Here is a 13,549-nt window from a genome sequence, read left to right on the forward strand (position 1 = left end):
GAGTAAACCCCATACCTATTTACAGACCAAGAAAAAACAAAATTAATAACCATGAATCATAGTCTTCCTAATGCAAAAGCCCTTCCTAAAATACACAAAACTGGTGTACCTATTCGCCCAATCATCAATTATAGACCAAGCCCTGTATATAAAATATCTCAACTTATCCAAAGAAAATTTGCGGAAGAATTATCAATTTATGTCAAAAAAATCCATCAAAACACTTCAGACCCAATATCCAACCCCATCACTCCCTTCATTTTTTCGATATCATTAATATGTATCCCAGTATACAAATATCAAAACTTTACCCTATTATTGAAAATAATTTAAATAAATAGTCATTTGAGTACACTAGAAATCCTTGATTTCATGTCTATTTTAAAATTAGTTGTAAACAATTTCTTCAGTTTTGATAAAGTTATCTATCAACAGGAAGGTCTAGCAATGGGCTCGCCTGCCTCAGGTATCCTAGCTGAAAAATACCTGCTGTAGATTTCCTGGAACATAATAAGATTGACAACAACCAAAACTTTAACAATATGTTATTCTCTTTTGGGCCAGATATGTAGACGATATCTTAGTTATTGTAGATTTAAAAACAGTCAACGTTACTACCAATCTTCTCAATCTTAATAACATTGATCCACATATTAAATTCACACTAGAATCCAAACAAGACCAAAAAATAAATTATTTAGATCTAACCATCACCAGACACCCAAATTTTTTAAATTACAAAATCTTCAGAAAACCCACTCAAACAGCTTCCACAATCCATCATGATTCAACACATCCACAGACTCACAAACTGGCAACTTCAAACAGCTTAGTTCACAGAGCCTTCACTTTACCCATGTCTAAAAATGATCTAAAAAACTTATTGAACACCATTCAATACATTGCAAAATCCAATGGTTACTGTACCGGGCGGTACACCTCCACTCCGTTAATTTAAAATGTGCGCCTGTTGGAACTCCTCTGCTGGAGGAGGGCTGAACTTTATCTACGCTGTTAATTCTTTACTTTCTCAAAGGATGTCACCATGTGGAAAAATTTGAGTTTTTGAACTGTGTCATTTTTGATGTGTTTTTGTTTCGCTTGAAGTAAGAAGTGTGAACTTTCTCTTCTAGAGGACACTACTGAAGATCTACAATAGTGCAACCTAGTGCGGAGTCAAAGAACTATTTTGTTGGAGAAAATTTAATTTCAAGAGTTTGTTCTTTGTTAAATTTCTTTCTGTCATTGTTTAAGTTGGCAATATTTACCCCTTTCTTCCCCTTGTTATGAATGTAACCAATCCCGAATTTCTTTAATTAATTTCTGACCAATCAGGGGTATCTTCCCCCAACTTGAATCTGTTGCGGGGTCCTATCCAATAAAAACGTTGTGGGCGGGTGTTTTCTTTCCCCTAACGCCTAGAACCTTCCACGAGAGGTTATAAACTGCTGATTTTTGGGTCTCCGGGCCACTTCTGTTCCATCTTTCAGTGTGTTAAGTACATAGCAGGGGGCGGGAAGCGCCTCTTTCTTCGGCAGCGGTCAACAACAAGGTAATGGCCGATTAATAACTTCTTTCTTTGCTAGCTCAGCAGTTTAACTTTCGGGGCGGGTTCTAAGCGTTCTACCATGTAACCTTTTCCTAAATGTAACTACTCTTTTATATATTCTCTTTTAAAGCTTCATATTGGGATAGAGAGTGCTAACCCTCTCGAGCTCCCACTCATATTGTTGTGAGGTGAACTTAGTTTTCTCAACCTATTCTTCGATAACGTAAAACAAGTGTTCTCTTCTTAAGTCACCTCTTTAGTATGGGATTAGCCCTTGTGTTAACGGCCTAGTGCCAAGTAGGTCTTAATCAAAGTGTACTAGGAGTGCAAGTTTGCCTCCTCCCAAATTGTTATTTTAGAGGTCATTTAATTAACCTTCTTTTTCATTTAATAGACCTCAGTAGGTTGGGTATTTTACCCCTGTGTATATGTCCTTAGAGGACAGCTTGAAGGTGAAGTTTGGTGTGGCCTGTGATTGGCTTACACTTTGAGAGCAGATTGCGCTTTTGGAATTCAATTTTGTATGCCTCGAGGAGGCTTTACTGTGTAATTCGGAGCAAGTGCTCCAGGGTTTGATTGGGGTCTTCTGCCCCTTGGTTAAAATTTGTATATCGGAAAGTTGGGCTAGTTGCTCACGAATTGTGAACTCAGGGCTCGAAGCCCAAATTCTGTAATCTCTGTAATTGTACATTTCAAATTGTGTTTCGGCTACTAAGTACCTGTTCTTTGTTATTACTTAATTTTGAAAAGAAAATATAACCTTGTTAAATTTTACAGTAACTTTGATTCCGTAGTTTGAGACTCATTCACGCCCGCACCTTCTTTTACCTCTACCTACCACCAAAACACGGTAACAGTTACAATAATGTTTTCATTGAAAGAATAATTAACAAATACAGACATTGCCCCTCAACCACTTTAAAAAAAGACAAAACCAACATCCCCTTAATTTCCACGTTCACTTTCAATAAGGACATGTACAAAATCACTAACATTTTAAAGAAAAACAGTGTAAAAATAGCCTTTAAAACAAATAATAAAAATGGAGATATTTTATACAACTCCACTTCTGTTAACAGAAATAGTTTCTCAAAGTCAGGAGTTTATAGAATCAAGTGTAATAATTGCAATTTTTCATATATTGGACAAACTGGAAGAAGTTTCATCACAAGGTATTCAGAACATATTAATACCCTAAGATACAACAAGTTCTCAGCAGAAGGTCAACACATGCAAGACTACAACCATAATTTTACCAACATAGAGCAAGATATAAAAATCAATAAAACATTAAACAAAGGCCCCCCCTACTCGATACAACAGAAAACTTTCATTTGGATCAATATTTCAACTCAAACCATAACCTAAATGACATTTTGAGAAAACCAATATTCTGTTTGACCTTCTGTTTATTATTTTTAAAAATTTTAATGTAACTAATCTAAAACCAATTTTCCATTCTATTCATGGCACCTCTCCTCAGTGTTTAGTCCCTTTCCCCTCATCCCCACCTTAATTAGCCCCTCCTCTCTTGTTTTTTCCACCTCCCTTCCCCAATTATCTGCGAACTGTCCTACCTGTTTGCTCTTTCCTTACCTTCCTTATTCTTGCCTCCTTTCACATAAATTATACAATATGTCCAACACTTCGCACCGCAAATTGATTCACATATTACATATTTTTTTATCTTTTTTATTTGTTTTTCCCCCCCCCCATTTTCCATTCCCTTTAAATTAACCCCCTCCATTCCTCACTTCTCTCCAAAATTTCCCCTCCCTTTCTTTTTCTTCCTTATCTCGCTTCCCATCACAAGTTATCCAATACGTCCAACATTTAGCAGCGCAAGGTGAGTCACAATTGAATATTTTCTTTATACAAATTTTCCTCTTTTTCCATTACCATTTTGCTAATTTGACCTTTATTACTATTTACAACTTTATTAATTTCATTTATTTCCGCATTAAACTGCGAATCTTCTCCACCATTTTTAAAATTTTTGAAACTTTTTAACTTTCAAGTTCTATTTTCACTTTCAGTTTTTTAAGGACTTTAATCTCTTTGAATAAACTATTTTCAATAAATGTTTCTTCCGTAATTTAACCCACATTACTTGATTTTGTATTGAAAAGGTGGAAATCTTTTACTCTTAATTTTAAATTTAATTACAATCTTTTGTTCCAAAACATGTGGTGAGAGTGTGGAAGTTAATGATACAGTTGTGTACTGGAAAAAAAATACATTACCTCGATTTCTTCAATGATAAGATGCTAAGGACATTTTTAACGCCGATGAAACGGGAGTGTTTTACAATTTTCTACCGTCCAAGACATATGCTGTTCATGGAGAAAAATGCCACGGAGGCAAAAAAGGTAACAGCAACGGGAGTGAAAAATTACCCCCATTAATAATTGGAAAACTTAACAATCCACGATGTTTAAGAACACCTGTACACTCCCATGTCAATATGATTTTAACAAACGTGCGTGGATGACACGGGAGATATTTGTAAAATTTTTACAAAGCTTTGATACTAAGATGGGATCAACAGGAAGGAAGATAGACAGATGTCCAGCTCATCCTTCAGATACATCTTTCTTGCAGAATATCAAAGTGGTTTACTTTCCTCCTAACTGCGCTAATCACCTGCAGCTTTTGGACCTTGGCAATATTCATTCTGTGAAAGTGAAGTACAGGAAGACCCTGGTTCAAAGAGCTATTTCTTTCCTCGAAAGAAATGAGGAAATTGAATATACTACAAGCCATGCATATGTTTGTAGCAGCATGGCAACTAGTCACAACAGACACTATTCAAAACTGCTTTGGCCATGCAGGTTTTGGTGCCATTTCAGAAGTTTTTAATGAAGATGACACTACTTGATGACATTAGGGAAGATTGGGGGGGGGGGGGGTTGTATCAAAGGACTCAAGTGCCACAACCTTTGAAGAATTTGTTACTTGTGATTATGATATCCTAACCTCAGCACCACAAGTGGATGTTGGAGACCTTTATGATATGCAAAAAGACAAACTACTGAATAGGAAGAAGAAGAAGAAGAGGATCCAGCAGAAACAATGGGGCAGCAGTGGAGGGACTGGATATTGTCTGCCAGTACTTCTCCTCCTTCAACATTGATGAAGATACTCAACAGTCTCAACCAAATTGAGAGAAAACTTCTTTTCGTGAGACATCTGGGCAAGAGGAAGCAAACTACTATAGTGGATTATTTCAGAAAGTTATCGTTAATATGCCAATTCTCATGGTTCTCATACTCTGTTGTTCACAGACCTCTTTAAAATCATGTTAGGTCTCTGTTCCTTCAATTTGAAACTGGAAGTCAGTAGTAATATCTATATCTCTTTTCCTTGCTGCAGGTTGTGCTTCCAGTGGTCTACTAAGGAATTTGTTACGTCTGCTACTTCCTTTTAAAACAAAAATCACCACCACCACCTGTTATGTAAATATTTTCTATTATTCTTGTTTTAATTTGAGTTTTTAGTATTATGTTCATTTATTATTTCTTAACATTAGTTAATTACATAAATGTATTATTATTTCTTGTGATATATAGCCTATTTTCTTTGAACCCCCTTTTAATGAAAACCCCTTTTAAGGAAGAAATATCAAATCCCTCTGATATTCATTAAGAAGGTGTTCTACTGTACTTTGAAAGATTTCACTGCAGAATTTGGATAAAACTGAAAAAGGTAACTTGTACTGTATTTATTTAACATGTTTTTTGAGATGCTGCATGGAGGCCAATGTAAAGTAAAAAATTGGCTTTCGTATTAGTGTTTTCTCATTCCTCCATAGGCACATTTAACACTTTACCTGCTATCTTGTTCTTTTTGTTTTACTTTGTTTTATTAATTTTATGCGTTTTAAAATGCACTTATTGTACAAACCCGATCACTTTCTAAATTTTAACTTTTTTTCTCAGAAAATAACACAGAATACCACCTTTTGATTTTTAAATCAACAAATCTAAAAAAAAAAAAAAAAAAAACACTTTCTAACACCTCTAGCTGTGAGTTACCATTATGATTTTCTTTTGTCATCAAGAAGCTCCAAAAATTACTGAAACAAATAAATATGAAAACATGACAGCTGAATTATTAGCTCTGCGAGTGTCCTCTCCTTACCCTCTTCTTCTGATATATTGGCATCCAAGTGTAGTTTTCTATAACTATGAGAATTTTATTTCCTTTAATTGATTGCATTATATCTTGTTTATCTTCACATATTTTTTTCAATTTCTTCATCTGTTGAACTAGTAGGCATGTAGACCTGTGCTATTTTGATGAAGATTGATTTTGTATCTGTCTTGACTTGTCCTATTTTCTTATTCATTATTGAATAGACATCCACAGAACATTACTTGATTTCATCTTGTTGATTGTCATTGAATCCTTCCTGATAGAAAATGTGGTCCTTTCTACTAACCCATCTTTCCTGCACCAACTCATGTAAAATCAGACTATTTGTTCCTCTGTTCACACATCAATCAATAATCATATGGCCTCAGCTACTGTGTGCAGACATTTCAATTTGACGCCATCTGGCTGTCAAATTATAATGTACACTCCAAACAGGTAGGGAGGTAAGAAAGGTAAAAAAGGAGGAAAATTGTACATTAATCTTAAATTACTCCTTCCTTTTATGTGTGATATGTTAATACATTCTTACCTAATAGTTGCTACTCTCCATTTATAGGACTTATTCGGATTGCAGAAAAGAAATTGGTGCTATTACGGTTTGGTTCAAGTACAAGTCCAGTTTCTGTGGTTTGTGGAAAAGGCAAGCGGGCTGCTGCTAGAAATGCTCTCAGCTTTTTGGATATCATGTGTAGGAAGAAACAAAAGTAAGTAAATACTCGCTAATGGTAAGTATGATATCGGATGGTACAATATACTGGCCCTGCGATCGAGGAGTAGCGTGTCTGCCTCTCACCTAGAGGTTCTGGATTTGATTCCCAACCCAAGGCCCCACACTTCCGGCTGTGCAGGCCCGTGTGACTAGGGAAGAGATGTCCATGCGCACACAGTCATGTTGACAGCACTCCTGAACCTGCTGAGGAGATCTTGGTATGGAATACATGCATTAAATTACATTAATACATGCATGAAAACACCTGTTGATGTTGTTGTTTCTATGACACAAGATAACACGGTAAGAACGAATGTTAATTAGGTTCATCAAAAATATTTGTAAAAGGGACCGTAATAGGAAATAGAAGATCTATACGGATATTCTCATCAGTTCGCGAACCAAAAACACTGTATTGCTAATTTTAAATCAAATGCCTGGCAGAAGTAGTATACAGGGAAGTAATCAGATGTCTGAAGTGGTAAAAGTGGTCCGTGAAGTGTAAAAATCTGTGTGTTCTTTCACATTGATTCTCAGAAAATATCTGACATTGTTCCTTAAGGCCACAGGAAAACTGAGCCTTTCCCAAGTAATTGATAATAAAGTACACAGCCTGCACCAACCACCATGCACACATAAAAAACTGAACACATTTTTTTATTGTTATTGAACAATCTCCACTAACATGTTTCAAATTAAGAGAACAGTCCCCGAAAATAAAAATATATCATATACCGGTACATGAAATTGATAACCTTAAGAAAGACCATACCTTTGTAGTGCACTATGTCCTCTGGTTTGGGCTAGAATAAATTTGTTACTTTCATTGACCTGTCTCAGTCTCATCCTTGGCTTTGACAATATGAATGTGACAGAGATATGAGCGATGCTAGTAATACCATGCCTTATACAGCCAGTCCCTGTTCTGAATGGTGTGAAAAATATCACTCATAGAGTCGGTTGGTGCATGCATTTTAGTGGGCTTGGCGGACTGCTATGTAATAGCAACTTCTGGCTCGGTGAGGAAAGCAATGGGAAACTACCTCACTCCTCAGTTCCCTAGTATGCCTCTTTGGTCTCCTGGACTATCTATGACAGCTGTTGGTGGAACTGTGGAGGGTTGAACCAGCCTTTGGGCTGAATACCCAACATACACAAGAAAGACCACATAGCTCACGGGCTTGTTTTATAAACTTGGGCCTAGTCAAATTTTTAAAAATAGCTTATTTAACCATTCTTTTGCAAAAAAATGGGTGTGAAAAATGAGAAATCAAGACTTACGGTACTTATAAAGAATTTTTCAGATATTTTGTAGTATTATTATTATTATTAGCGTATGGTAACGTACAAAAAAAGATCAATAAACACAATATCATACACATAATTACAGAATATACACATTATAAAAGCAGAAACAATCATGCAAGAAAAAGGGTTCAAAGAGTTAGATCTAAATTCTATTGCCATCATATGGCCTCAGTAGAAGCCACCACAAAGTCCTGGATGGGTCCAACGAATGCCCTTCCAACGCATTCGGTGACAATATGGTTGATAGTCTGCTTAACTGCACCACAGGCTGGGGAAGATCTCATACCCCACTTAAACATCATTGATCTGCATCTCCCATGGTTAGTATGGACTTGTTAGAGGGCTATCCGTGTCTTATGGGGCAAATCAAAGCCAGCTGGAAGGCTCTTATAATTGAAGAATGTCTGCCATTGAGTTGGAGCTATGCTGTTCCACTCTTGTTGCCAATCAGCTTTTGGATTGAAATCCCTCTTAATAAGTTCCTGTGCTGTTTGAGTAGGAAGAGAGCTTGATTTGAGGCAGCTGAATCTGATATTAACATCTTCATGGATGGGGAGATCAGGATTGGTCAATATCTTGTTGTAATCTCTAACAGAGTTATTCAATCTTGTAATTCTAGGAGGTTCTGTGTGGCTGAGCACTGGCAACCATAAATGAGGAGTAGATTTTACTGTGTCACTTATGACACACATTGTTTCATTCAGGACCATGTCCACCTTTTTAACATGAGAGCTGTTGATCCAAACTGAATAACAGTACTCAGCTGTGGAAAGCACCAGCACCATAGCTGGAAGTGCACAAAGTAGGTGCATAAGCTCCGTATGTGCAGCCAACAAGTTTGTGGATGATGTTGTTGTTGTTGTTGTTGTTGTTGCGTGTTCTTAATTTGGCTGCTAGGTTGGTTAGATGTTTCCTGTACGATAGCATTTGGTCAAGAGTAACTCCAAGGTATATGAGATTGGCATTGTAAGAGAGAAGACTTCCATTAAGCGACGCTTTCAAGGTGATATTCGCTTACTGGTTATTGAAATGGAAGAAGCAGGTTTCTGTTTTACTAGGACTTGGTTTCAAGCACCACATTTTGAAGTATGTGCACAGAACATCCAAGTCTGCATTTAAGGTTCTCTCTATCACATTAGCATCCACATGCTGAGTAATTATTGCCAGATCGTCAACCTAAGCAAATTGACGAGGTATGTCTGCAATATACAGGTTAAACAGTAATGGAGAAAGAACAGATCCTTGAGGTAGACCATTGTTAACCCATTAGTGCTCCCTGGCAACTTAAGTTGCCATGCCGTATTTCATGCTCTGGTGATATATGAAAACAATTGACGTCTCTGGAGTTGATCTTAACAGTAACAATGGAGACTCCTACAACCTCAACAGAGAGCTTCATTGTTATTCTAGACCAGATTTTCCTAAATGAACAGTTATTCAACTACACTACACAGCTGCCATTTGCTTGTTGTTACAGAACTTCAAACATGTAAGTAATTTTCTCATACTCAATAATTTTACTAAGTTCAACATTATTACTAGCTTAGATGAAAGTATATACAAGTGAAATGATTGATAATCAAGCACTTATGAGGAATATCCTGATGTACAGATACAGTTTCATATTAGTGGCAACTAAAGTTGCCGGGGAGCACTTGGAATACCAATGTGCCACAGTTAGTAATATACAAGCAAGCCTATCAAAAAGGAATAGTATTTCAGTACAGTCCTTTTCTATGCGTTCATATGAGAGAGAGAGTGTGTGCGCGCGCGAATCCTTCAATCAACCGTGCATTTTACAGGTCATCAAGAGGCTCAGAAAAGGGGGCTAGGCCTAAATTTAGATCAAATTCTCGAGGAACCTGCTAAAGGAAATGAGGAAGATGGGGAACTGCCTAATACAATTGCGGTTTGCCCGCCCATGGAAAATCCAGCAGCTGACAGCGACGAGGACTCCGATAAGTCAGATGCAGAGGTGACTGGAGACTTCGATCATCTTCCATCTCGTGTTCTACAGTCTGAAGTGTTGCTAACTTACAACAATGACAATGTAAACGAGTCAGGCAACAGTTTCAATCTTTGTCATGGAAATTGCACCGAACGTCTACTTCTTTCAGTATTCCTGAACTAACTCCGGTCTATAAACCTACCTCTGAGGACATGTTACAAGAGACAGCTACATGTCCTCTAGATGCACTTCAGCTATACCTCACTAGTGACCTTATCGATCATATAGTAAAAGAGACTAACAGGTATGCTGCTCAGCATTTAGTGCATGATTTAGGATGTACAACAAATGAAATACTCACCCTTATTGGTGTAATGCTATTCACAGGTTATCACACACTTCCGTCAAAAAGACTTTACTGGAGAAATGAACCAGACGTGCACATACCTCGAGTTACCGAAGCTATACGGTGTAAGCTCTTCGAGGAAATTTTACGACACCTCCATCTGGCCAACAATGACGAAAATACAGGAGAAGATCGCATGTTCAAGGTTCGTCCAATTTTCAGTTTCTTGAATAATTCATTCAAGATTTTATGCCCCGGCAGTACTATCAGTATTGATGAAAGTATTATACCATACTATGGAAAGCATGGGTGCAAGCAATTCATTCGCGGCAAGCCGATAAGATTCAGGTACAAACTGTGGGTAGCTGCCGATCCTTCTGGTTATATATTTCACGTGGAACCTTACTGTGGTGCGTCTACTCAGCTTCCAACAGCAAACTTAGGCCAGGGTGGTGATGTGGTTCTAGGTTTGTTGTACTATGTAGATCCTGTGTTTGGTACTAAGGTGTACTTTGATAACTTGTTCACCTCCGTACCTCTCCTGCAGGAGCTAACAAGGAGGAGATTAGGAGGCACTGGGACTCTCCGAGAAAACAGATGCGTTCCAAACATGCACTTGCCAGACAAGAAAACGTGGAAAAAAGGGCCCAGATTTGCAACGGCAGTATCGTCTACTAAGGACCTTTTGGTGGTAAGTTGGAATGACAACAATGTTGTAACAGTACTAACCAACTGTGACAGCACTGAACCAAATAAAAAGTGCTACAAGTATTCACGTACAGAGAAGAAAAGAATATTGGTGAGTATTCCACATCTCATCGCCCAGTATAATAAACACATGGGTGGTGTACATATCAATGACCAGTTCGTAGCTACATACCGCTGCAATATTAGGACAAAGAAGTGGTGGTGGCCATTCTTCGCTTCGGCCATTGATGTTTCCTGTGTGCAAGCATGGCTTCGGTTCCGCAGATTTGGGCACGATATGGCATTGTTGGAATTTCGTCGTCAATGTGCTGTATGTCTTCTGAAGTCTTTTGGGTCGCCACAGCAATCTCCAGGCATCCGACCAACATTAGAGTTCTCACCAATGTTGGATGATGTGAGGCGGGACCAAATGGATGACATCATTGAGAAGGGAACATCCAAGTACAGGCGTTGTAGCGTATGCGGAAATCGCACGACGTATTTGTGTAGAAAGTGTGATGCACCTCTGCATCCAAACGAATGCTTCAAGGTATTCCACAAGCAGTGAACTGACAATGACATTTCCACAAATTGGAAATAAGACGTGGATTATGATTGTAAAATGTTCTTGTTTCCTTGTGCCTTTTGACTATGTATGTGCTCTTCGGCACAAATTTGGAATAACATGTGAACTGTAAATATGAGTGTAATAAGTTATAGTTTCCTTCTGATTTTGACTATGTATGTGCTCCCCGGCAACTTAAGTTGCCAGTCAAAAATGACTACTCGATGAATATATTTTTTTGAAATTTCAGTTCTTATTTCTTACTAGGTTCATTATAAACCAGAAACGATGAAAAATATTTTTTTAAGGCAATGCATCTGTGAAAATCCTAAAATCTACAGTTTTCATCCTATCACCTTAGAATTTTGATCATTTAATATCAGTATCAGCATGATACAACATACAAAGTTTCAAGTTTCTATCAATAACAGGTTTTGAGATATTCATAAATTTATCAATATTTTTAACAATTTTCTATGTATTTATAAAATGCTCCTCATGCCAAACGGCTGAACAGATCTGGCGTAAAATTTAATCTTGGTTTTAAAATACCAATATAAAAGAAGTGATGTGTGGATTTTGACAAATTTTAATTACACTGAAAGGAACAAATTATTTCACATAGGATTAACTTTTTAAATACATTTTATGATGATCATGATGAGAAAAAACTAGATTGCCACTGAACTATTGCATGTATTTTAAAATTTGCACATCAGTTTGTTGTTATGTTGTATCTGAAACTATCCTAAAAGTTTCAAGTAGATTGGTTGAAAATTGTGGCATGTGGAGCATTTTGAATCTTGAAATGTGCTGGAAAAACAATTCTGAGGAAAAAGAGATTTAAATTTTAGAGATGAACTATAGTCCAGTACTTGAATCTAGTTGACTTAAAACTCCACAGCACCATATGCTGGACCCTCTGCTGCCTTCTTCCTGGCCTCACTAGCAGTTTTGAGAGTTTTAGTTTCCTTCGGGCTGTTTTGAACCCTTGTCACCTAGACACTCCACTGTGGTCAATTCTACGCTTGTCCCTCATTACACTAATTTTCTGTCCTGAGCTGCTAACTTTAACACCCCTAACACTAGCTTTTAGTTTCTTACTTGTTTCACAAGCCATGTTGAATTCAGCAATTGCTGATGTTACAGCAATCTCCAGTTCTTTATTTGACATAAACGCTTCCTTCGGATACTTAGCCCAAATTACATTATGCATTCCCCGGGCACAATATTTGGTGTGGGGATTTTAACTTCCCCTACTTGATCTTGTAAACAAGTACTTACATTCTTATTCCTGTTAGAAATGGCATTTTTTCACTTTATCCAACACTTTACTAGCTGTTTCTTCCGGCGACGACAAGTCTCAATTCTTCTACCCATTATGTACACTGATAATAACACAACTTCAAAAATCCCAACCTCAAAAACTAAGCTGCTTGCACTAAGTCGATACTGTTATTGTTTATGGATCATTTATAATACACTTATTACAAATGTAACATTTAAGAAATTACAGAAAAGCAGAGTAGGCCTAAAACACGAATGATAAACACAAAACGTGAGATCACAACTCTTTGTTTACATTGAACACATGGACCAGCTCCATCACTGAAATAAGCGCCAATTGCACTCGATATATCGATAATCCATCAGAATAGCCAACACAAAGACCTACAGCAACAAAATTGCTTACATTCAATCCGCAAGCTCAATTCAAAATCTTCGAAAAACGAAAGATATTCATGAGAATAGTGTCGATGGGCGGCAACGCCCACTTGTGCCGGGTCATTTAAATGGCCGCTAAGGGCTTTAAATGGCTGATATTTAAATAAAACAAAGCTCAAAAAGAAAGTACAAGGTATAAACATTATGACAATGAAAAAAACTAAAAATGGATTTTTTTCACAATTTTCACCAAATTTCACCGATACATTGCCTTAAATATTTATCGTAATTAGGAGCACTAATGGGTTAAGTACCTTTATTTTGCTGTGATTTGTAAGCATGACTACCTGGATAATTCTATTTGAGAGCATATTGTTAATCAGATGCGTCATTTGACTACACTTTGTCAATTTAAAGGAACCGGGCGAGTTGGCCGTGCGGTTAGGAGCGCTCAGCTGTGAGCTCGCATCCGGGAGATAGTGGATTCGAACCCCACTGTCGGCAGCCCTGAAGATGGTTTTCCGTGGTTTCCCATTTTCACACCAGGCAAATGCTGGGGCTGTACCTTAATTTAGGCCACGGCTGCTTCCTTCCCATTCCTAGGCTTTTCCTGTCCC

The 13,549-nt window shown here is 37.4% G+C and overlaps 1 protein-coding gene across 1 annotated transcript in view; it reads left to right on the plus strand.

Annotated features, from left to right (window-relative positions):
- The window catches only part of LOC136873923 (interferon-inducible double-stranded RNA-dependent protein kinase activator A homolog B), a 310,706-nt gene that overhangs the window by 272,713 nt on the left and 24,444 nt on the right, over positions 1–13,549 (plus strand). The window contains exon 8 of the mRNA XM_067147282.2: positions 6,261–6,408. Coding sequence (XP_067003383.2) covers positions 6,261–6,408 — 148 coding nt within the window. The remainder of the gene's footprint in view (positions 1–6,260; positions 6,409–13,549) is intronic.

Source organism: Anabrus simplex, chromosome 5, assembly GCF_040414725.1.
Source record: "Anabrus simplex isolate iqAnaSimp1 chromosome 5, ASM4041472v1, whole genome shotgun sequence".
NCBI lineage: Eukaryota > Metazoa > Arthropoda > Insecta > Orthoptera > Tettigoniidae > Anabrus > Anabrus simplex.